This window comes from Benincasa hispida, chromosome 8, assembly GCF_009727055.1.
Source record: "Benincasa hispida cultivar B227 chromosome 8, ASM972705v1, whole genome shotgun sequence".
Classification (NCBI taxonomy): domain Eukaryota; kingdom Viridiplantae; phylum Streptophyta; class Magnoliopsida; order Cucurbitales; family Cucurbitaceae; genus Benincasa; species Benincasa hispida.
This window is the reverse complement of record NC_052356.1, coordinates 10,723,603-10,748,963: the sequence shown is the minus strand read 5'-3', so window position 1 is coordinate 10,748,963 and position 25,361 is coordinate 10,723,603. Positions and strand designations below refer to the sequence as shown.

Sequence of the window (25,361 nt, the reverse complement as noted above, 5' to 3'; positions counted from 1 at the left end):
CATGTCTTTGGACAACCCTCTTCTATCTCATCACCATATTAAAACCAAATACCACAAATTACATACAGATCAAAATAATAAACCAAAAAAGAAAGAAATAATTTACTTAATTCGAACAGCAAGGAAACATCAGTCCAAAATCAAAGATTTTAGCATATTTTGATTTAAATGGGGGAAATATAGTCTATCATATTCACAGCAACTGACATGTGAATATTAGCAACAGTGTGTGATACAAATGAGGCCTTTTTTTTTCCTTTCTTTTTCTGTAAAGGAATTGTGAACTGTTAAACGATGCAAACTAAACAAGTTATCTAAGCAATAACAAAAACTTACATAGTTTCAATTCTATATATTCAAAATAAGTAGTTCATTCATGGCAGCAGGCAGCAAAACTGAAACATCTTCATAACCAAAGCACGCAATATAGAATTTAAAAGGAAAACCATGAACCCCATACTTCAACATCAACAGGATGCTGCAAGAAACTATAAATTATGACAGGTAGCCAAAAGAATAGTCTAAATGAAGATTGACTACAAAGTTAGAATTACACAATCATAACATCCTACCCATCCTCGAAATATTGTATTCAGTGTTACCCATTTGATCAAGTTCACAATCCAATGTGTTCGAACTATAACTTCAACGGAAACTACACCGACCTATTAAAAATGAATTTTTTCCCCAAACGGCACTCACTCTTTAAAAGACAGGAAGTTTTGAATTAAATAAAAAAGACGTATAGATTCAAACAAAAATAGTAAGTCTAATAAAACAGTTGAGTATATAGCCAGAAAGACAATTAAACCTCACCAGAATATGCCTTCGATATATTTCTCAATTTGTTAAGAAAATCGCAGTAGGATTCCCTGGAGATGGAGGATTCTGCTTCAACAGTGAAGCCAAAGCACCGGCTTTCGCAAGAGCATCTGCATCAGATGCACGCAAAACCTGCACCTCTTCCAAACCTATTTGCCTCCTAATCAACTCCAAGTTCTCATTAAGAACATCCATCTCCCCAAAAGGAAGCTTCAAGTCCAAGGCTTGAACCCCAAGTGAAGCAGCCTCATCCTTCTTAAACCTCAAGAATGGCATACACAGCTTCTGTGTTTGTTTAAAATCTGCTGCCTGCCCTAATGAACTCTTCTGTAGTGCCTCCATTATTTCACCATCCGGTGCAAATGTACGTTTAGCTGTGTCAAATTTACTTCGGAGTATTCTAAGGCATTCTGCTTTCCATCCATCAAATTGCTCATTCACATATATCAAGCCGGTCAATTTCTTGTCCTCAATCACCGTTGTGACAGGAGCGCTCTTCTTGTTGCCTTTTTTGGATCCTAAAAGTTGCTTTTGAAGAAGCTTCCTCATCAGAACTATTGAGTCTTGGAGATATTTGTTTGCACTTTTGAGAGTTAAATCAGGAGAATCAGCTGAAGGCCAGCCAGCATTAATGACAAATCCTTCCTTCTTCAACAGATCCCTCCAAACATGTTCCGCATAGTGTGGACAAATTGGAGTAATGAGTCGCGTCTGGACATCCATAAAACGGAAAACCAAATAACGATTCATGCCTCCCGCACCACATGAGAACCTGTACTCATCCCTAGCTGCTTGGAGATCATAAAAACCAGTCTTCAGAGCTTCACGGAACATGTAATCTTTGTAATTTTGCTCAGTCATTTTGACAGCTATATTGATTTCGTTTTCAAATACCCGATCGGCATAAGTTGATGGAGGGCCTGTTCTAAGGAATGAAGCAGAATCAGCCTGTAGAATATCTTCCATCCATGCTATTTCTTTAGTCAAACGTAATATTGCAGCATTTGCAGTCTCAAATACAAAATTTGCATCATCGACACCATCACCAGCATCAGCCAATGAGAATCGTGTGGCATCAGCAGAAAACTCTTCAATTGCCTCACGCAGAGTTCTAAAATTCCCTGTAGACTTGGACATCTTTTCAGAATTAAGCATGATGTGCCCATTACATCTGAACCCACGAGGCCAATGGCGCCTTGGCATAATTGCAGTATGATTGTAAATAGAGAATGTCAAATGATTCTGAATAAGATCTTTTCCAGAAACCCTAAGATCAAATGGATACCAATACTCAAACTCCTGTTTCATCTTCTTAAGAATTGACTGCGAGATGTCAGTTGATTTTGGTTCTTCAGCGCCACAAAAGACAAAATCCCAAACTTCGTCTGTCATCTGCTCAGGTTTTATTGCAGAGTCACCTGATCCATACAAGTCCCCATTCTGCAACAAGTGAGCAATGGTGTAGTAAGCCATGTAAATGGTGGAATCAGATAATGACTCAACTAGAAATTGTTTGTCCCAAGGGATACGCGTTCCAAGTCCGAAACTTCGTGAGCATGCCCACTGGTTGAGCCAACTCAGTGTGTGCTCAAATCCATGTCTTGTCTCATCAGAAAACAGATCCATGATGGCCAAGCACTCTTCAGACAACTTCTTCCATTCTGATTCCCCATATGTGATGTACCTGTTAGGAATACCGTTGAATAGAGATTAGAAATATTTCTATAAACAAAAATATTTTTTTTTGTAACATGAAGATTAGAAAGATTATTGAGTCAATAGTGATATGTTTATTCATTAACCAAAGAATTAGTTATAGGAGATAGTCACCATTGATCAGTAAGAGCTACAATGCACTCATCTCCAGACCGAGACATAACACGCTTCTCAGGTTCACTATAAGGGATAGCTTGGCCAGTTTCAATTAGCTGGCTCCGAATCAAAGGCTTTGCTTCCTGTACTTTCCTTCCAGCAAATTCACCAACAATTAGTGTTCCATCAGTAAATCCTCTCAAATACGTCAATCTTTTAGCTTCAGCAAGCTTGTCCTTCTCATTCTGACTTTTAATTTTTAGATCCAAGCAAACTTTTTCAGCAGCCCTGTCTCCAAATTCTGGGATATCAATGATCGGAACAATATCAAAGGGAAGCACCCATTCATCTTTAACACCATACTTGGCCCTAAGAGCTGGTTTTGATTTTAGATCATGCATCGCCATATAATCATCAGGAGCATCACTAGGTACACTGGTCACAATACCAGTTCCCTTATCTGTGAGAATTGTAAGCATGGGAAGAGCATAAATGATCTCATTAAAGGCTAGAGGGGACTTCAATGGAAGGCCTATCAAATCATTACCAGTCAGCTGAACCAAGCAAGTAGGTTTTTCGGGAACCCTAGAAAATTTTTGATAGGATAAGTTAAGGGCGGCTCTTTCGGTAATAATAAATACATCAGTATCATTAATTTCAAATGCTCCATATTTACCATCAGGCAGTACCCATGCATTTGTTTGACCATACATGGTCTCAGGTCTCAATGTTGCAGCGGCTAAAAACACTTTTCTACCCTCCAACACTCCCAATTTAGGAGGAAAAGGTGGCACAACCTCCATCTTAATCAGTGTGTAATCCTGTGGTTGAACCCCTTCACCAGTTGCCCTATCATGATCTGCACAGGGTTGGCCATCTAAGGGTGAATATATAGTATATCTAACATCTTTCACAATCTTCCCCATGGATTTCAACTTTCGCATTTGCCACTGTATAAATGAATCAAAATATGGATTGATATCAGTAGTAATAAAAGATCGTCTCCAATCACAACCTAAACCAAAAGCCTTTAGGTCTTCCATGGCCAAAGGAGGGAAGAATGTCAACCAGTTATACGGATTTTGGAACTTGGATATCTCACCATCAGACAGACCAAAACTGCGCATTATTTCCCACTGGTACATCTGTCCACCTGACTTAGAGGCTGCCTTAGATTTCTTGCCCTTGAATTTGTCAGGCAATGTCAGATTACTTTCATTTGTCTCCTCAGCTTCTGCTTTCAAGTTTTCTTGCTCTTCTATTTCACGAGGGAAGACAGGTGGATCACCAAATTGTTGGATTTCCCTAGCAAGCTTATCAGCAGAGGCCTTGATAGGCATTCCTGTGCAGTGAAAACCAAATGGTAATAGGACGTTTGCACCTCTCAGCCTATGATATGCTGCAGCAAACTCCAATTTTGAAAGGGAAAAAGCATGACCAATATGCAAGAATCCATTCATATAAGGGAAGGGGAAATTTCCAAAGAACTTCTCCCCCTCTTTAGGAGGTGTTTCACATGCCTCTGCCCTGAAAACATCATTCTCTTCCCATAAAACTCGAACCTTCGCTTCAATCTCTCGGAGACTGTCCCTCCTAGCAAAGCTTTTCCCACTCTCTGATGCCATGTCTGCAAGACTGAAAAATCTGCAGGCATTCAACACAATATCATAACTACACAATAGGAAGCACTCTAAAAATTTAAGGCATATGGAAAACATTTACACAATATGCAAGTAGGTCAAATTCCAACAATTCAACTAATAAATGAACTTCCATGCGTCATTTAAGACTTTGCAAATCGTGCGAGAAACCACTCCCATTTAGAAGAGTGATAGGCAAGGTGCATCTTAGAACTCAAATCCATTCAACGATGATCCTAATTTAAGGGACTATATTTACCAAGTATAGAAATAAATAAACAAGAAGTACCATTCAAAAATTAATCAATCTCTAGTAGAATTTGGGGACTTTGCTTCTAAACCATCAATTTTTTTTATAGAATCAACAACTTTCATTGAGAAAAAATGAAAGAATACAAGAACATACAAAAAACAAGTCCAGAAAAGCAGCCCTTTAAAGAAAGGGATTCCAACTAAGTAAGATGTTACATAGGGAATAATTACCAAAAAGCTTCGAGACCAAAACCCAAAGCAAAACATGAAACCTCACTAAGGTCCCTATCCAAACCTCTAAACACTTTATTGTTCCTCTTCCCCCAAATATCTCACAACATAGCACACACCCTAGCAAGCCACAAGAAACGGTCTCTCTCTTTGAAAGGCAGATGGAGGAGGAACTCCCTAATCATCGCGTGAATATCCCTTTGGCCAACTATCTAAACATCAAACCCCTGCAGAAAGCAAATCCACACAGACCTTGCCAACTGACAACCCCAAAGAAGGTGATCTAGGACTTCCTCCACCTTTCGACAGAGAATACAGCAGAAAGGACCCATTGATGAGATCATCTTCCTAGCAAATCATTTTAATCATTGCCACTCTCAACAATTATAATTATTAGGCTAAATTTACCTTTGTCCAAGAGTTTTTCCTGTGGTCCGCAAACCAATTAGACACAAGTGAAAACTCTTGGACCAAAATTGTAATTTACTCGAATTATTCATATTGAAAAATAAAAAGGGTACAACTTCCAAAGTTTTTTCCTACTATCTTGAAACATGCAGGGATGGAATTTCAAAAACCACAAGAAATAAAAGAAAGTAAAGCTTAGGAGTGCACGTGAAGTCTAGCCTCTAAAATTACTTGTGTACATACTACTACAAGTCCACAATAGACTTACAAGATCAAACATTATGCCCCTACAAAATTATTGATGAGCAAACATCAAATTATAGTTTACAACAATATATGACAAAATCCCACAGAAAAGTGAGAATTGTATCTACTCCATACTCATTTTGAGTTCAGCACAACATTTGGGCTGGGGAATTTCTCCCACAGAAAAAATAAATAATAAATAAAATAATTCATTTGACACTCACATAGAAAAACAGGAATGAAAGTGAACTGAATACCTAAATACCCTAATCGGTCCAGGTTACTACTTAAATTGGTTCAATCCATGAACTGGGTCATTCCCTTGACATTTAAAATTAAAAAACTCAAATGTGGTTCGAACCCCCATTGACAAAATGAAATTCATCCTCTCCAAAAATAGAAAAGAGATAAAGCACACACACACAGATTAGTATTAAAACAAAACCTTTACAAACTCTAAGATTAGAAGTCGAGGGAACTTCAAAAGGAGGGATGGACGAAGGGAGACTAAAGTCATGCCAATACCTTATATTCAGAACAGCACGACGATTTGTGGAGAACGGCAAAAAGCTCTTCACGGAATGAGAAAAAGCCAGTGAGAGACTAGTAAATTATTAAACCAACAATAGATAGAGTATGCTTGCCCTGTAAATCAAATGCTATTGAGAATGAGATGAAATATATATTGAAAAATAGGCTTAAAAGTATAAGAACAAAGAAGAACAAATACTTCCATGCTGTAGATAAATAATAGTAATAACTAATAAGATAATAAAAAAAGGATAAAAAGCAGAAGAACAGAGAATAAAACAAAATGAACATGGAAAATGTAACAAATTTTGTCCCTAAACTTTGATGTTTGTGATTATTTGGTTCCTGAACTTTTAAGATTACAAATTTAGTCATGAACTTTGATATTTTTTAAAATCCAAATATCTACTAAACCCCATAATTGAGGGAAGTTTAGAGTTCAATTAGACATAGAATTTAAATTTATATCTAATAGATCAAGTAATTATTAAAAAATTTGAAATTTTCAAGAACCCATTAGACTCAAAATTGAACGTTAGAGACCAATTGGACACAATTTAAAGTTCAGGGACTTCCAAAGAAAACATATCTTGAACTGTGCAGACTTCACAACGATCTAACTGAGAGATCGGGGGTCATGGAAGACTAAGTATGAATCTAAGCGATGAGCTCTTGTAGAAGAATCCGGTGGACATGCGTGCCGGAGCAGTTCAGCAGACAGGGAGATTGGAAGAGAAGAAAGAAAAGGCGATGCCAATGGATGCGACTGCAGAGGAAAATGCGGCTGCGGCAATGCGAGTGAGAAGAAACGAGGGAGGGTTGTATTCTATTTTGATTTTATGAAAAAAAAAAAACAAATTCCAAGACACCGCTGCAAACTCCCACAAAAAATCAGTACAACGCACATGAAATATCATACATTTTACGTACTGTAAACACAGTCCAAGTACTTGCATAATCTACCAACATGTTGGAGCTAAAACAATTAAACACGAACGCAGAACAAAATTTCATTGAGAAATTAGAGTTGAGAGAGCATAAATCGCATGAATCGACAATAAACAAATGAAATAGAATTTTTTTGGAAGAAATCAATCACATCGTGGAGAAGGTGAAATGACATACTCGAGCTTTGAGCCTGCAAGCTAAAAGACCAGTCGGTTGATAGAGAGTGACAGTAGGCCGCCGTCCGTTGACGCCGTGAGGGCGGTGGTCGCCGATCGGAGGTTTTACAAGGGCAGAAGCTTGCAAGGGATATAGATAGAGGGAAAGAGGCCGAGTGTGGAGAGGCCGTAACTGAAATGGAAAGATGAAAATTAGGGCTAACTTCAAAAATGAGATTGCCCCCTTTTTTTTTCTTATTTTGTTTATTTCATTTGTCAAATCTATTGAAAATAAACACAATTAACATTTTTTTTTTTTTAAAAGAAAATGAATAAAGGAGACACAAATAAACAACAACGAGAAGAAAAAGAATGGAAAAGAAAATTAAACAATTAAAAAGAAAAAAGGAAAAATGACATGTTTGTTAATATTGATTTTTTTTTATACTTTTTTAAAGATAAAATTATCTTTGTATCCCTAAATTACAAATACATCATATATGTGAAAATATCATTAAGGGTGTGTTTGGTGCGTGATAAAAGTAGAGAGTTGAGTTGAGTTGGTAATTATTATTTGGAGAGTTAAATTATCTGGGGAGTTAAATTGTATGTGTTTGTTTGCAGAGTTGAGTTGATAATTATTGTCTGTATTTATTGTATAGAGTTGAGTTAAGTTGAGAGTTGGAGATCTGATGCAGTTTTTTGTGAATGAGATTAGTTCTACTGTTTGTTTTCTATTTCATTCTTTTATTTTTTAGTTTTATGCTTTACTATTGTTGATTAATTTTCAAATATACACGTATTTTCTCAAATCATTTATGACATAAACTGGACAATCTCAATTTTTTTTCTTAATTTGTAGAACATAATAGATTATTTTTCATATATTCTTTTCAAAAACTGTAATAATTCTAATTCTCTTCAATCGGTAAAACATACCAACAAAATATATTTTATATTACTGCTAAATTAATTGGTATATTGTATATTGTATGTATATATATTGAAGAAAATTATCCCAATTACTAATTGATATATTGTATGTATATATATTGAAGGTAATTATCCCAATTACTAAGTGATATATTGTATGTATATATATTGATCTTGCTAACTTAACTTTATTATTTCACATATCATAAGTTTATTTTTTTTATATAATATGGATAATATATTTGGAATTGAAATTGTACATAGGATAATTACTTTTCATTTGATTATGATGATGAGAATGTGATGTAGTACAGTAACATTTTTCATAAGATCACAAAAATAATATGAACCGGCCGAATATGTGGCCGTTTCCAAAAAAAATTCACAAAATATATGTTCTTTTCGATACTTATAATATCTGTGTCATAATACAAACACAAAAAATTTTTACGACAAAATTTTTTTCGATACTTAGAATCCAAAGGTTTGACGATAAAAAAAAAAAAAAAAAAATCAGATATGGATCCAAACAGCAAAGATGAGGGAAGAGAGAAAGAAATGAAAATATATTGATTTTTAGGATTAGTTTTGAGGGGATAAAAAAGGGGAGTTTTGAGTGGGTAAAAGAGGAGTTTTAATAACCCGTTTTCTTTATGGGTTTAACAAACATGGGTAATAAATACCCACCCAACCCAATAACTCATACCCATTTATCAAACACCTCTCCTAAAGGGTTAAAAATTACTCTTAAAGTTTTCTATATAAATAGCACTTATTTTTGTCGATTATTTTAATGACTCATTGATAACTTGTAGAAATACAAGTTATTTTTGCTCTTAAGTTGGAACAACTAAGGTTTTTAATGATAAACTCTCCTCATTTTTAGTAGAAACACATGGATTTATTCAAACATCAACAAACTCATGCAAAAGAAGTTTTATGACTAAATATCGCGGCACTAACGCACTGAATTGCAGGATTTCAACGCAAGGATTAACATTAACACATTATATAATTGCCGCAGGAAAAGCTCTAACGCATGGGCCATGCGTCGGAGGGAGTTCAACGTAGAGAAGATTCATTGCTCTAGGCTAATTGTGTCACATCACCACTTGCAAGTATGAGCATCTGCAGCAGGAAGTGTCTGAAAAGCTTCCAAGTGACATGCGGCGTCTGAAAAGCTTCCGAGAATCAGGCGGCTAACCAAGGCATGGACTTTAATGTTGACCAGGGCATGGACTTTAATGCTGCCCATTCACCAAGTGGACGTGACCAACGCCTATAAATAGATGAAGTCCCTCTAGAATTAAGGAGTTCAGAAATCATCAAGATCCTTACTCTCTGTAAATTATAATTATAGTCTTAGTTCTGTAGAAGCTGTGTCGTGGTGTTGAGACGATCAAAAGGGTTGAAAACCACCAACACCATCGGTTGGGGAGCGGAGGAAACCACTCTTGAGAAAGATACTCTGTCCATTACCTATACAAGTGATTGTACACAACGAGATTGAGCCAAAGAACTACAAGAGATTGTATTCTTTGGCTTGACTCAGTTTCCTTCTTATTTATCGTTTTCATTCCATTCAATTGAATATTGTTTTTGTAAAGACTCCTTGTTTCTTTATAAAATTCATATGTTTGATCCATCATACTTACTATTGTTTATCTCTTGTTTATGTTGAACACATTAATACTTTATGCACAACTTCATTCTAACGCTCAAACCAACTTGACAACTTGGTAAAAGCATCTTTAACTTAGATTGTTCGAAAGAATAACTAAGCTGCATCAAGTAGAACGGATAGTACAGCTAGAGATAGACTTACTGGTATTTCCTGCATTATGTGTTAGATGCATGCACCCTATAGATAGGCTTTGTTTGTTATTCGCATTGAGAAGTGTTGAATAAGGCCTAACGCATAAACAAAAAGATAAGCAAATCATCCCATCTAATCCACATCAGATCTTAGTTGTGTACATTGTTCTTAGACCGACGCGTCCACCTACCTTAAATTCCATTTTCACATGATCCATCATTCACTACTAAACTCTTTTGTATCTTCTTGCACAGGCACAACAAGTTAGTATAAATAATACATTTCTTATATTCATTTAGGAAAACCCCTACAATAGATACAACGCAAGGTCTGCGTTTGATTAACTGAATCCTTAAGATCGACCCTGGACTTGCTAGGAACCTAAATTAGATTTATACTTGGTCTGGTTTAGGAAAACTTGAACGTCATTAGAAAGAGTTGTGTGCATTCTGTGCATATTTCTAACGCCCAAACGCGTTACCATTACTTAGACGCATCAAATCATAAACGCATCACTTATACTTAGAACTTATTTCTCCAATTTATTCTATACAATACACTTCTAGAACATCTCACGATAGTAACAAACACTCATCTCAATGCATCTCAATCAGGATCGATATCGAGACTAAAACAAAACTTTAACCTTTCTAAATAGTATATCCAAACCAACAATTTTTTGGATTTTCTTAGTTGAATCACAATCAAGACAAATATCAATACTAACTATTACTTTTAAGTAATCTTTCTCAAATCTTTTTTATTAGATTTAAATGGTATTCAAATAGGGAATTTGAAAAATATTACAGCATATAAAAATTTACTTAAGATTATTTGGGATATTAAAATAGATAAATCGAAAATAGTTCATGATGAGGAGGGAATCAAAGTTGAATAGGGGATTTAGATTATGAATATAGAATTGGAAAAAGATTATATACATAATATTTTGGGCTGTCTACATTACTGGATTAACTAAAATCAATAGTAGTCGAAACTAGGCGGCCACATAGACTATTCAGAGGAGGCATGCTAGGGAAGTTTATGGAATAAAACATACAAAACAATGGTTATTCTCGATCTTTGTCCTCCAAAAGGAAAAAAAAAAACCCGATGGTTTGAATATGTTAAAACAAAATTTTTGTTCTCGTCTTGATATCGATCCTGACCGAGATGCAACTAGATGAGTCATTCAAACAATGAGACAAAAGGATGCTATTTGTGAAAGATAAAAAAACGACAAGTTACTTGAAAATATCATTCCTCATTCCTCTCTCATCTATCTATCTATCTATATATATTTTTGTTTTCCCTCTCTCATTTCCACTTTTTTTTTTTTCTTTTCAACCTTATCCCTAACATTTTTCTTTTCTTCTCTTTTTTACCTATCTTATTCTTCACTATATTCTCTTACTACTCCTCTCTTTCCTTTATCATACCACCGTTGCTTAAACACCACAACTTAAAATGTTGAAAAAAATAGTGTGTAATTCAAATTTAGAGTCAAAATAATATTTTTTAGGTTGAATAGTCAAATAAGCTACCTACCAGTATGTAGATCTCAAAAAGTTACTAAATACTAAAAAAATAATCCAATTTAGTTGACTGAGCTTAAAGCTATGACCTCTCAAAGTTTAACTTAAATTATTTTGGATTTTGGGACATTAAACGATAAGATACCTTAAATTTTTTCGTATTGTATATTCATAGTTGAAAAGAACAAGATAGCCCAAATGAAAATGACGATTACTTAGCGAACAAGATAGCCCAAATGAAAATGACGATTACTTAGCTAAAACTTAGTTGTATAGAAGAGGAAAATATGACCAAAATAAAATTATCCACTACCATTGTAAAAAGCTCACGTGATCTTATGTAGAATACTATGTGATCTTATATCATGCCTATATGGTTTTTAGTGCTATAAGATCATATAACTATGTTGTGAGATCATAAGATCAAATGGTTATACTAAAAGTTTGTATATGCACTCTATGAGATCACATGGATGTGCGACACAATCACACTATACACTACAACAATTTTGGACTTCAATGTCGGTTGAAAATAGTAGTCTCGATGTATAATATTGGTTAAAAAAATGGATCTTTAATGTCGGTTTTAAACCGACATTGAAGATGGCCTACAATGTCGGTTTAAACCGACATTAAGGTCTCCCATTTTTTTTAATTTTATTAAAAATTTATTTCTCTCTTCTCTCAGCTCGATCCTCATCTCACTTTACCAAAACAGAACCCTCGGCGTGTGCTCTCTTCACTTTACCAAACATAACTCTCTTTTCTCTCAGTTGGTCGGTTGCCTTCCGTTCGGTTTGTCGTCATAGATGCTCTCAGCTTGGTCATGCACATCAGTTTCTGGGTTGTCGTCACCGGTATTTCGTGGGTCTTCGTTGGTTTTCGTCGGCGCGTGGGTGTTCCCGTGGGTTGTCGTCACCAAATTTCCTTAAATCTTCGTCATTGTGGGCTTTTTCTGGTGGTGGGTCATCGTCGTGAGTGTTCTCCAGTCGTTTTCGGTTGGCTTCCGTCGGCGCATGGGCTTTCTCAAAGTGTTCTTTGGCGGCGCGTGGGTTGTCCGGTTGTTGGCGTGGTTTATTCGATTGTTGGCATGGTTTGCTCGGTTGTTCGAGTGTTGTCCGGTTTCTTTCGTGGGTTTTCCGGTGGGTTTCGTGGGGTTTGTCCGGTTGCTTTCGTTGGGTTTCGATTTTTCAGATTGGTGGGCTAGTTGGTTTCGTGTGGTTTGTCCGGTTGTCCGGTTGGTTTTGTGTGGGTTATCTGGTTGTTCGGTTGCTTTCGTGTGGTTTGTCATCGGCGCGTGGGCTTTCGGTGGTTCCAGTCGTAGAGGTGGGTCGCTGGCGTCGTGGTCAGCTCATCGTTTGTCAGATCTGCCGTCTCAACTTTGTTCGCAAAGGTTAGATGCTCACCGACGTTCCAATCTTCGAGCTCCGATTCGGATCTCTTCAAGTTTATGGATTGTTTAAGTTGTTTGCTTGGAACTGTATAATTTTATTTTCATATGAATTTTCAATTTAGTAATTTAAAGTTATTTAATTCATTTTATTTTTATTTTAATGATTAAGCTTATTGAAATTTTGAAATGTTGGAATTAAATTAGTTGAATAATATATACTTGGTTAGTAGTCTTGAAATTAGTTGATTATTGATTGGTGTGGTTTAAGTATTATTTAGGAGTTATTTGAAATGTTTTTGGTTATGTTTGAGAGAAAAGGTGGTGAAGAAAATCGAATACAATGGTGTTGTGTAGTGGAGAGTTTGTTCATGATATTTATAGGATCATAAAAGAGACAAGTAAATAAAATAAGAACTTGAGAAGAAGATGAAGTTGTGCCATTTTACTTTGTTTTTTGTGTGAGTAATGTTTTGAAGTTGTGCCCTTGGTATGTCATTTACTATGGTTATATGTATTTAAATATTAAGATTATATGTTTTTTGTGTGAGTAATATTTTTTATTTTTTATTTTTGCAGATTGACATAGAAAATTCAACAAGTAGCAGCAAGGATGATAGAAATATGATCCCACAAAAAACATAGCAGAATAAGTATTCCACGTGGCTCAACTACAATGTCTGAGTTGGCACAAATAAGAACGTCTGGGCAGGTTGACCATTGATTATAATGAACACGACCGATTAGATTTGGAGCAAAGAAGATGCAAAGTTATATAGGAGTTTGTGTTCGACAACAAATACCTATAATGTATAATTCTTGGAAAAAAATTCCAAACCATTTAAAAGATAAACTTTTTTATTGTGTACCGGTATGTTTTCTAAAATTTTAATTTATGTGCATAGTAGTTTATTAGTTTATTGTTTAACTACTTTTTTCATTGTGCATATGTCGTTCGATGTGGACTCTAAGTCCAAACATTGTATACTCATGTCTGCATTTAGGAAGTTACGAACTTTCAAGATCACATTGACTCAAAAGTTCATACTTCCATTTAAGGATGAACCCTCGATCTTGCAATTTCCTCCCCAACAATATTTTCATATAGAGCAAGATCAGTGGACATCATTCGTTAATGAACGATTGAGTGAAGAATGAGATGTAAGTCATTCTAAATAAATTGAATGTCAATATTATCATTGTATTGATAGGTAACTTCAACTAGATTTGTTGTACAGGAAATCAGTTGTCTTCAAACAGAAAGACGTGCGAAAGCGTATATAATCATCACATTTCTCGGAAGGGTTATACGAATCTTTCCCAAGAATTAGTAAGTTTTTCGACTTAAAATAAATCTTTTATTCTAATATGTTTATGCTAATTAAATATGTATGTTCATGTAGAACCTATCGAATGATCCTTCTTATCGGGTGACTTTATGGAAAGAAGCAAGAAAATGAAAAAATAATGAATACTTTGATGAAGCTACTTGAGAATGTGCCAATCAAATTGTATGTTTATATTGTGCAAAGTTAAGATGACATAATATAATGTTTAAAACTTGTGATGATATAGATATTGTGTGAAAATTGTAATATGGTTTACAGGATAAATCGGCTGAAGCCTATGAAGGTGAAGATGTTTTGACCAAAGCATTGGGTACAGAGGAACATTGGGGACGTGTTAAAGGAATGGATGATTTTGTTTCCCGTTTCCAATATTTCAAATTAGTAAAACCAAAGTCCTCAATGAGCCAAGAAATTGAAGGAGGCTCTAGTGAAAAAAATGTTCGACATGGTAAAGTGTCAAGAGAAAGAATTCACAGCAGACAATCTCATCAGTCCAAATTATTTGTTGGAAGTGTTGCACTAAGTGCATATGAAGAAGAAGATACTAAGAAGATGCTTAAAGAAGATTTGGAGCTAATTTATTTGTTGTGACTTTTAGATTTTAATCATATTGTATGTGCTTAACCATGCATGACATTAGTTATTTTAAATTTGTTAATGGGACACCATGCCACTTGGCTATAGGAACTGTAGATAATATTGTTGCAGTAGCCACAACATTTGATGATGATGTGTTATGCTTAACCGTTAAAGTTTTGATTGACATTGTCATGGGAGAAGATTTGCCTATACCAATTCCTGTAAAGGGTAAAATAGAGTCCTTAAATCAAGCAATGGGTAACTTCCTAACATGGCCACGTGAACTTGTAGTTATGGTTGATGAGAAAAAAGTATGTCTCTTTTTCAGTATATGAGTTTGGTTATTTATTATTTTTCCTATTTGAAATTTTTGTTACTTTGGTTATGGTAGGACCATTCAACAATTAAGAGTTTCGGCCAGTCCTTCTAATATACTGACGCCAATGGTATCATCAAACTCTTGAACGGACATGCCATGCATAACATGAACGATGTAGACATGATTCGTATCACTTTGGACGAGCATATATTTGGAAGAGACAAATTTATTTATTTAGGCCGTGATGATCTGATCCAATATTGCAATATGGTTGAAATAGGCTACATGTGTATTTTGACATGTATTGCGTAAGTATTACTCATCTAGATTCACTCATGTATACTTTGTTTCATGTTTAAATAATAACTTTTACTTTGTTTAGGTATCTTTGGGATGAATATAGTCGTGATATTACGAAGAAGTTTTTTTATAATTGATCAAGCAAGAATATCGCCACACGTGAAGTCTCAAGATATTCGATCCAGAAATTTAGCCAATCAACTAGAATTGACTAATTTAGACCAATTAGTCCTTATTCCATATAATACAGGGTAAGTAACCATGATCTGTTTAGAATGAATGCAAATTTATCTAACCATGATCTATTTATTGGAAGATTTATGTATAATATTTTTGTGTTTATGGGGTATTTGGTATTAAGTATTCATGGAATTAGTACTAATTGATATTTGTGAATGAGAGAAAATATGGCTTGGTGTAAGTATTCTATGAAAGTTTGTTATTGTTATACAAATGTTGGTGATTAGTGTGTTTATTTCATATTTGATGAGTATGTGTAATGGATTGGAAATATTAATTCTTGTTTGTGGATAAATTCATAGGTGGAAGACAAATATTGATGGCTTGCCATGCAAATCTTTTTTATACTTTTTAATAAAAAAACAATGATGGACATTTCCTGACCCAACCGAGATATAAAATGTCGTTTTTAATTTTTTGACCGAAAAATGGATTCGGCAACGAAATTTAAAAAAACGGACAATAGTTGATAAAACGGACATATTCTGGGCTTTAATGTCGACTTAAAGGACTTCATTTGATTTTTGGGCTTCAGTTGCAACCGACATTAACGGACTTTAATGTTGGTTGACATTAAAGGGCTTTAATAACACTATCTTTAATGTCAGTTGTCAATCGACATTAAAGCTCGAAATTCTTTTAGTGATAAACGAGTGTTCATCACAATATCATACACTTGTGTAATTGTAACGTGCGATTTTGTTTTGGTCATATCACTTTCTGTACGACTTCCTTTAAGCTAGATAGTCACTTAACATTCATGTATCTCTTCGCTTCTTTTCAACTACAGACATAAACTAAGCAAAATTTTACAACATTTTGGCTTTTAGTACACCCCACACAAAGAACGATCTCAATTTAAAATTTGAGTCCATAGTTTTAAGCTAAATTGACCAAATTGGATGATTTACATGCTCGAAGCTTATTTGACAACTTATTTGACCATTCAACCTAAAAAAATCGTTTGGCCCTAAATTTGGATTAGGCAATGGACGAGAGGGAAGAAGAAAAAGATATAAGTGAGAGAGATAAGAAGAAATGTAACAACCCATTTTTTTTTCTTTTTGGTATTTTAACTTAATTACCTTAAATTATTTAGGTATTATTTTGAATATTGAAACAAAAATTGAATTTTGGGTTAAGATAATCTAATTTAAAATTGTTTGGGTGTTATTTTGTTAATTAAATGTTGAAACTGAATTTGAGAATGTTGAAATTTATTTGAGGAAAGTATGATAAATGAATGTGAAGTTTGAGATTTAATTAATTTGCTAAGTTAATTTCAATTTAATTATTTTGGAATTAATTGGAGTTATGTGAATTTAATTTGGAGTTATTGTCAAAATTAAATTCAATTTGGGGGGAAGTAATTAATTTTGAATTGGAATTAAGAGATGGATGGTTATAGATGGATGGTTATAGATGGATCTAGAGTTATTGTCAAAATTAAATTCAAAATTATGCAGGCTAATTGTTGGGTTGTTATAGATGGGAAGAATGTAACATCCCTTGTATCTGTAATTTTGAATTAAAATTCACATGTATTTATGTCATGTGGTTTTAAAATTGGAGTATTAAATTCATGTGAATTTATCTCTTCCCTCCCTCTTTCTCCCTCACGTGCGGCACCCCCCGCCCCCAAATTCTCTATCTCTTTTGTCTTCACGAAGCGCCCCTACCATCTAAGATTTTTCCTTCCCGTCATTTGTCCCTTCGCCCAACAGCCGCGCTGCTACTCGCCTCCCGCCAACACCGTCGCTCGTTCAACCAGCTGTTGCGCCGTTTGCCAGATCTGAGTGCGTCGCTCGTCCGCCACCACTGATCTGCCGCACATATTTTCTTTCCTTCATCACTATTCTTGTTGGATCTTGGCTTCGAGATGAAGTTGGTGTGGAATTTATTTGCTATTTAGTGGGTCGATTTTGTTGGCATTTTCGGCACAGTTTAGGAATGTTAAGTTTAGTGCTGCTAGTGTTTGATTGCTTGAGCTAGTCTTGAAATTTCGACTGAAGGTAAGTAATTTTACTACTGGAACCGCCTTTGTGTTGGGCGATAAGATTAAGGACAATTTTGTTAGTTCTGAGATTGAACTATTTAGAAAGAATATATGAGCATGTGATAATATGTTTGAAGCATGTTATATGTATGAGCATTATTTAGAATTTTTACGAGGTATATCAGCAAAACAGTTGAGTTTGGGCCTAAATTATGAGACAAATGACACTACCACTGAAATTCCATAGCACTACACGGAAATTAGATATATGTTGATGTACATGTTTTTATGAGATTTGTTTTTGGATCTCTGAATGTATGTCGTGCGATTTACCTTGAAATTATGAACGATCCATTATGTGAATGTTTTAAGGAGTCTAGTGCATGAAAGAGATGTACTAGGGCTGGTTCATTTTTACGAGATACATGTTTTTCTAGACTGATCCGCATGATATTATTTACAAGATTTTATAGGACTCGTGAACAGGTAAATGTTACATGTAGTATGATCTTGGATGTAATCTTTTTTCCTTTCCAACATTTGATTTATTTGAGTGCATGAAAGTGATGCATGTCTAGGAGCACTAGTGTGTGAAAGAGATGTACCAGGGTCTGTGTGTATGAAAGTGATGCATACTTAGAGGGGGCTGAGGTGTACGAAAGAGGTGCATGCTTAATGGGTTATGTGTATACGAAAGAGGTGTATACATAACCATGTGTACGAAAGAGGTGCACATCCCTATATTCATAGAGAAGACTTGGGGATATACATCGGACCTGATTTGTATGAAAGTGATGTACGTCTAAGGGAAAGGTAAAAGAGTGAGTCAGTTAATAGAAATCTTTTGGTCTTATTAGTATAGAATTTCAGTTCTTGTAGCATTTATTTGACATAAATGCTTACCCTGACCCCGGTAGTGGGGTTACTTATTGAGTATTTTATACTTATCATTTTCATGTTATTTTTCAGGTAAGGGTAAAGACGCGCCAACGAATGACAAGTGGAATCCGTGATCGAGCCACTAGGACCAGTTTTATGCTTTTGTGCATGTTTTCGAGATTTCTTTTCAAGATTTCGATTTTAGTATTGATGTCTAGAACTCTTCGTTTTGGTATTCATTTTTAGACTTGTAGTTTTCGAGATTCGTTTTCATGGTTATGGGTACCCTGTTACTTTATTATCTAGTTTTAATGAAATATTTTAATTGACTTTATTTATTTGGCATTTATTTCGCTATGAAAAGGTGTCGTTTCCATGCATGCATGTGTATAGTAACGGCCTATGTTGTATAGATGGAAATGAAAAGGAAAAAAAAAGGGTTAAATGAGAAAGAAAAGAGAGGAAAAAAAAAAAAAGAAAGATGAAAAATGATGGATCATTTTTCTATGCATTTGATATTTTTGTAAAGTAAGGATAAAAAGATAATTTCACCCTTTAAAAAGTATAAGAAAACTAGGTTAAAATACTATTTTGAAGTTTGTTTAATTTCAGTCCTTGTATTTTCAATTGTTCAATTTTAGTCTATATATTTTTAATAGATCTTAAATTTAGTCTCAAATACTATTTTATTGTTGATTTTATTTTTTTAAAAAATTGTTATTTATACATTTTTACTATAAAATTTTGAAAAGATAATTCATATATTTTATTTTATTGGATGAAAAATGTTATTATTATTTAATTAATTTCAGTAAAAATTATTTTCGAAAATTTAAGATTTATTTAAAATATGAGAATAAAATTGGTCAATTAAAAGTATTAGAACTAAAATTTAACAAACTTTAAAGTATGACGACCAAAATGATATTTAAAGAAACTACTTTCTGGCATGTCATTTTTTATAAAAAAAAAAAAATCAAATTAGTTTTATCAATTTACCATCGGGCAATAGAGATGTCCACGAGGCGGGGTGGGGCCGGGAATGCCATTCCCCATCCCAGTGGAATTTCCTATGGGGAATTCCCTATGGGGATCGGGGCGGAGATTCCTGGGGAATTCGGGGGATCGGATTTCCCACGGAAATTTTTTTTCCGTTACTTTTTTTTGGTAAAAAATCAATTAATTTAAATCACTAATGTGAACAAGTTTTAATTAAATAATTAACTTTATCACTAAATTATTTATTAGGTTAGTTTTACATGACAATTTGAATTTAAAGATAAATTATCCAAATTTTGGCCTAAAAGCTAATTAATTTCTTATAATAGAAAGAAATAAATATAAATAAAATTAGTCACATATACAATCTAAATTTAAATATTCAATTTAAATATTTTCATTATTTTTTTCAATAAATAATCAAATTTGAAATTTAAATGTAATATTTATATAATAATAATAATAACATAACATTAGATAACTATACTAAATAAACATGTAGAAACTAATCGGGTTGGGGATGAGGAATCCCGTCCCCATTTAGCTAGAATTTTTTCCCCCACTCCCTCCTCCATTTCTCGTCTAATCTGGGAATTTCCGTCCCGTTCGGGACGAGGCCTTGCGAATTCTCGTCCCCGTAGAAAAATTGAACATTTCTATCTGACAAAGACAATCAAAACAATAAAACAAAACTGAAGATATAATTTTACTCTATTAATGGACATGACCAAGACCATGGCCTTGATATATCAATTAATCTTACCTTAAAATTTTCGTTTCATTTTATTTTATTTAATTGCATCTCTATAAGATGACATGAACATAGCTCGATGTCCATGGTTAAAAATTTTACTATTTTTTTTTTAAAAAAATTGAAAATTCAAATCACAACCTCCACAATTGAAGTAGGAAAAGAATGAAGTGTTACAATCTTAATCTTCGATGACTTAAGTATGGTAATTTTTAAATTTTCACCATTTAATAGTTTATGTTTCAAGAGTAGTTAAAAAAAAAAATATTCTTTATGTGTGTTTAATGAATTATAAAATAAACTCATAAACACTCTTTCTACCATTAAATCTCTTGCTTTGATATCTACATTTTACCCCTATTTTCAAAAACCTAAGTCAAAATTTGAAAACTAAAAAAAGTAGTTTTTTAAAACCTATTTTTATTTTTGAAATTTGACTAAAAATGCAATTCTTCTACTTACGATTGATACAAACCATGGTAAGAAAACGAAAAAAAAAATATAGGCACAATTTTCAAAAACTAAAAACAAAAAATAAAATAATTACCAACCGTGAGACTTTATTTAAATAGTTGAGATTAAGACGAAAGATGTTTATTTTTCTCTTCGTGTACATTTATGTATCTATATCTATAGTATATATACAAGTGTTTAGAAGGGTTAAACTTTTCTCCCCATTTTGTGATCTCTAAAGTTTATTATTCATTTAACTAATTAGGTTTTATTATAATTGTCTTTTTAAACTTAATAATTCATATTATAATTAATTATAATTTTACCGTAATTGTAAGTATATAAAAGTGACCATAGGAGATAAACTTTTCTCCCAATTTGGCTTTTTATGAAGTAATTTAGTTTTATTGTAATTGTCTTCGTATACTTAATCTTTCATATTATAATTAAGTATGACTTTATTGTAAGTGACTAATAAATTTCTTTATTTCACCCATGTTTACCCTCTTCTCCCAATTAAACCTTATTGTTAAACAAAATAATAAAATTAAAGGTCTCCAACTATTCTCTCTCCCACTCACCTGTAAAGAAAACTTGTGTTTTAGTTGAAATTAATTATAATTTAATTATTGAATATTAAAAGTTTCGTAACCCATTTTTTTCTTTTAGGTTCTCTTCTATACTCATTCCGAAGAACATTTTGAGATTTTGTTTTCTCTTTATTTTTATGTTTCTCTTCGTTTTTATTTTTATTTCTTTCACTAATCATTTTAATTTTTTTAAGTAGTGTTGTTTAGTAACCTTCAAACTACTTATGAGAGGTAAATCTATTTTTATTATGTTATATTTAGGGGTGTACATGGTCCAGATTAGAAGACATTTGTAGACCAATTCAAAAAATCGGGTTGGCTAATAATGAACCCTATTGGTTCAAGGGTCAACCCAACCCAAAATTTTCGGGTTGGGTCACTGTTTTTTTTTTTTTGGACTTCAATTTTTGGAAGCGAAGGGATTAAGGCGGAGATCGAGATTCTTGGGCATGAGGCGTGGAAGTATTGGAACTGGAAGCGAAGGAATTGAGGGAGATCGGGTCGGAAGCGTGAGGCGTGGGCCGGACCTGACGAGGGGACTAAGGCGGAGACCGGATCGGAAGCGGAGGATTTTTGTTCGACTAAGCGCGAGGGGTTTTGTTTCGACGGAAGCGGCGAGGGTTTTGATCGGGAGCGGCGAGAGCGAGTGAAGATTCGATTGTTTTGATCGGAAGCGGCAAGGGCGAGAGAAGAAGGCGACTGGCGAGGGTTTCGTTTCTTCGGACTTCAATTTCTGTTTTGTTTTTTTAATATATATATAATAAAATTAAAAACACTCTCTCTCAGACTCTCACCGTGTACTCTCTTTTGTCTTTTTCTTTGCTTTGCTTTTATATATATTCAGGTCGGGTCGGGTCGGCCGATCCTGAAATGGAATAACCCGAGATTTGATTCGGATTTAAGATTTTTGAAAATTTTTAACGCAACCCAACCCAAAATAAAATCTAACCCAATCCAACCGTTACTCTTCACCTTCCTTGCATCTTTAGCAAGATTATAATTTTCATAATTTAAATATAATACGATAAACTTCTTGCATCGTATTTCAAATTATAAATATATAAATGAATTAAAATTTCAAAATTTTTAATATGATTAATGTTCCGTCAATTTGAGTTCGTAACAGTACTTAAAAGTCTGTGAAATTGGAAAAATAATTTACGGGCAATACCAACACTAATATAACATTTGTAAAAAACAAATTAAGCAAAACATTATAGAAATGGAAAATTAACAAAGACAAGGATAATGAACTTAAAGATTAATAAATATAATCCATAACAAATTTTCTTTGAGAAAAAACAATTATGGTTATGGGATTTTAAGGCTTTGAAAATTTTAATAATTTTGCAATTTTTTAACTACCTACAACAAGATTAAGTTTTCTACTTTTTTTTCTACCTAGAATTTTCTTATCGTGTCTCTATAACATAATAATCTAACGTACTAAGTATTTTCAATAAATTATTGTAAAATTATGTTGGAAGTTTGAACCATCAATATTTTAGATACTCTCAACTTTATACTTATAAAACAATAATTTTAGTATATGATAAAATAAGATGTTTTTTTTGTTATATTAAGTGACTTTACTCTTTTGAATAATACCTAAATATAATTGTTTCTATTCTTTTATTAAAAATAGTAATATTATTATATTAAATAAATAAATTACTCCACATACTCACACATCCACCTCCACCATAACATAAATAATTAATAACATTTTCTTAGTCATAATCACATATTCTATTTAAGTAGCTAACAAAAGAATTAAGTAATAATATATCCTATTTAGAAAAGACCTATTTTCTATCCATTTCATCACAAAAATTGAGTTTCATCTAATCTATTTAATTTTGTTACATCCTAATTTTGTTGATCTTAGAGTCTTTGTGATAATGAAAAGACATTTGTTCATAGTTGTAAAGTCTTCCTTCTCCCTCGTCATTATGTTCTATTGTTATTTAATAGTTGATGACGTTTCTTTAAAAGCATAAAAGCAATAAAACATTGAATCCGAAATAGATCATAGTTGATTTTGTATTTAACATTTCAGTTTTTTAAAAAAACTTAAATTCAATATTTGATCAAATAAATTTGATCAAATACTACATGTATGCGCTAAATACTATACTATCTAAAAGAAGCTATCACTACTACAAAATCAACATTACTTGATACTTGTAGTTTTTAATTACTTGACGTCTCTGTGGAAAAAACGTCAAGTAATATGATTTTGGACAAAAAAATGTCAAGTAAAAGGGTTTTTTTTTCACGTGAACCTTTACTTGACACAATTTTCGTATCAAGTAATATAAGGTCTTACTTGACACGTTTCACGTGTCAAGTATAAGAAGCTCTTACTTGACATTTTTTTTTCATGTCAAGTAAAATATAAAAAAATTGCCTAATAATATTTTTTTCTTATTTTAATGAAAAGCCCTAAATTTATCATTTCATTTTCTCTAACTGCCGCATTTCACTCCTACCCCAAACCCTAGTCGTGCGAAAAGTTGTCCGTCGTCCAAGCTTGGTCGTGTGAATCTGGTGTTGTTCGTCCGTGGTGTCCTGGTGACATATAAATCCAGCGGTGACTTTTGGACTCTTTTTAGCACGGAAGGTGTCACTGGTGAGAGCTATATTGTACATGACGGCTCAGAGTTTGGGTGCCATTTGTGGCTGTGCCTTGGTGAAGGCATTCCAAAACGCTCACTACAATAAGTACGGTGGTCGAGCCAACTCGCTCGCCGACGACTACAACATCGGCACCGGTTTAGCTACCGAGATCATCGGTACATTCGTTCTCGTTTACACTATTTTTTCTCCTACCTATCCTAAGAGAAATGCTAGACTCCCATGTCCCCGTAAGTTCAATATCCATACTATTCAATATTAATGAGATCGAAAATGACATTACAAATAGAATTAATGTTTTTTTTAATATTTGAAATGAAAGGTTTTGGCACCACTCCCAATTGGGTTTGCGGTGTTCATGGTTCACTTGGCCACGATTCCGATCACCGGCACCGGCATCAACCCGGCTAGAAGCTTTGGAGCTGCAGTTGTGTTCAACAAATCCAAGCCATGGGATGATCAAGTATAAATATATATATATATAAAAACCAATTTAATTTCCTCTTCATTCTAAATTCCAAAAGTATTATTTAGTCTAATGTTAATTTGTTTGTGGTTTTGAACAGTGGATATTTTGGGTTGGACCTTTCATTGGAGCTGCCATAGCTGCCATTTATCACCAATTCATATTAAGAGCAGGAGCAGCCAAAGCTTTAGGATCATTCTCAAGCTCTTGATTAAGTCCACATTTAATCAAATATTAGTTTGGCTCCTTATAATTCTGGGTAAGTATAATTAGTTATACTCATGTTCAGAACCTTATACTCATATTCTACCTTTTCCTGTTTTGTTCCAATGTAGAATTGTGTTGGGATCATTGTACTTGAAAGCTCTTTGTACTTTGTTCTACCTTAATGTAATGAGTTACCTTCATGTTCCATACTAATTAGTTGTGTATTTTATTTAGTGATCATTGGTCGTTAATTGTTATTAATGCGTATGATGACGTGGAGTACTATCTTGACTCATTAAGAACAAATTCACTAGAAGAGATCAAATACATAACAAATATGTAAGCTAACTTTGCTTGAGTTTGTTTGTTTGTTTGTTTTTTTTTGGTGTAATGTTTATTTCATTATGCTATACTCTTTGACGAATGTAGGGCAATGACCATATTTTAGTCTAAAAAAAATTTGCAAAAGACTCAAAAAACCACATTCTGGAAAACAGTAAAGGTAAGTATAAGAGCATCGAAAAAATTAATAGAATGATGTTTATTTAATGCATCTGTATGATATGTGTATTAATTATTGGCTTTGTATTGTAGTGTCCTTTACAAGTGGGAACTGTCGAATATGGGTATTATGTTATGAGATATACGCGAGAAATCGTGACTAAAGAGAAGAATATTATCATAGATGCGGTATGTTTTTAAACTACTTATATATATTATAATATTATAGGTAGTGTAAATAGTAAATAAATATGTATATTTCACTTTCTATGTTTTATAGGTTGATACGAGGAGCTCGTACTCGCAACTTGAATTGGATGAAATACGCGTGGAATAGGCTGAATATTTAGGTCGTTATATCTGATGGACTTCCTAT

At 33.6% G+C, this 25,361-nt stretch overlaps 1 protein-coding gene and 1 pseudogene across 5 annotated transcripts; one reads left to right on the top strand and one right to left on the bottom strand.

Annotated features, from left to right (window-relative positions):
- Window positions 1–495: 495 nt before the first annotated feature.
- On the bottom strand, window positions 496–7,282 carry LOC120082534 (leucine--tRNA ligase, cytoplasmic). 5 transcript variants are annotated; one of them, XM_039037738.1, is made up of 4 exons: window positions 7,068–7,282; window positions 5,937–6,056; window positions 2,653–4,278; window positions 496–2,506 (listed from the first exon to the last, which is right to left on the bottom strand). In XM_039037738.1, the coding sequence occupies exons 3-4, from the start codon at window positions 4,257–4,259 to the stop codon at window positions 841–843; spliced, it is 3,273 nt and encodes a 1,090-aa protein (XP_038893666.1). In that variant the 5' UTR covers window positions 4,260–4,278; window positions 5,937–6,056; window positions 7,068–7,282; the 3' UTR covers window positions 496–840. The 5 variants fall into 5 exon arrangements, with proteins under 5 accessions (XP_038893666.1, XP_038893667.1, XP_038893668.1 ...); XM_039037739.1 differs by having other exon boundaries at window positions 2,653–4,269; XM_039037740.1 differs by having other exon boundaries at window positions 5,937–5,983.
- Window positions 6,636–24,530, top strand: LOC120083917 (annotated as a pseudogene).
- The last annotated feature ends 831 nt before the right edge of the window (window positions 24,531–25,361 follow it).

What these genes read in the sequence shown, in the direction of transcription:
- LOC120082534 (XM_039037738.1), bottom strand. Translation starts at nt 4,259, where the DNA reads ATGGCATCAGAGAGTGGGAAAAGCTTTGCTAGGAGGGACAGTCTCCGA. An exon ending in GTAGCTCTTACTGATCAATG is followed by an intron (nt 2,507 to 2,652) that starts GTGACTATCTCC and finishes TATTCCTAACAG; the next exon opens with GTACATCACATATGGGGAAT.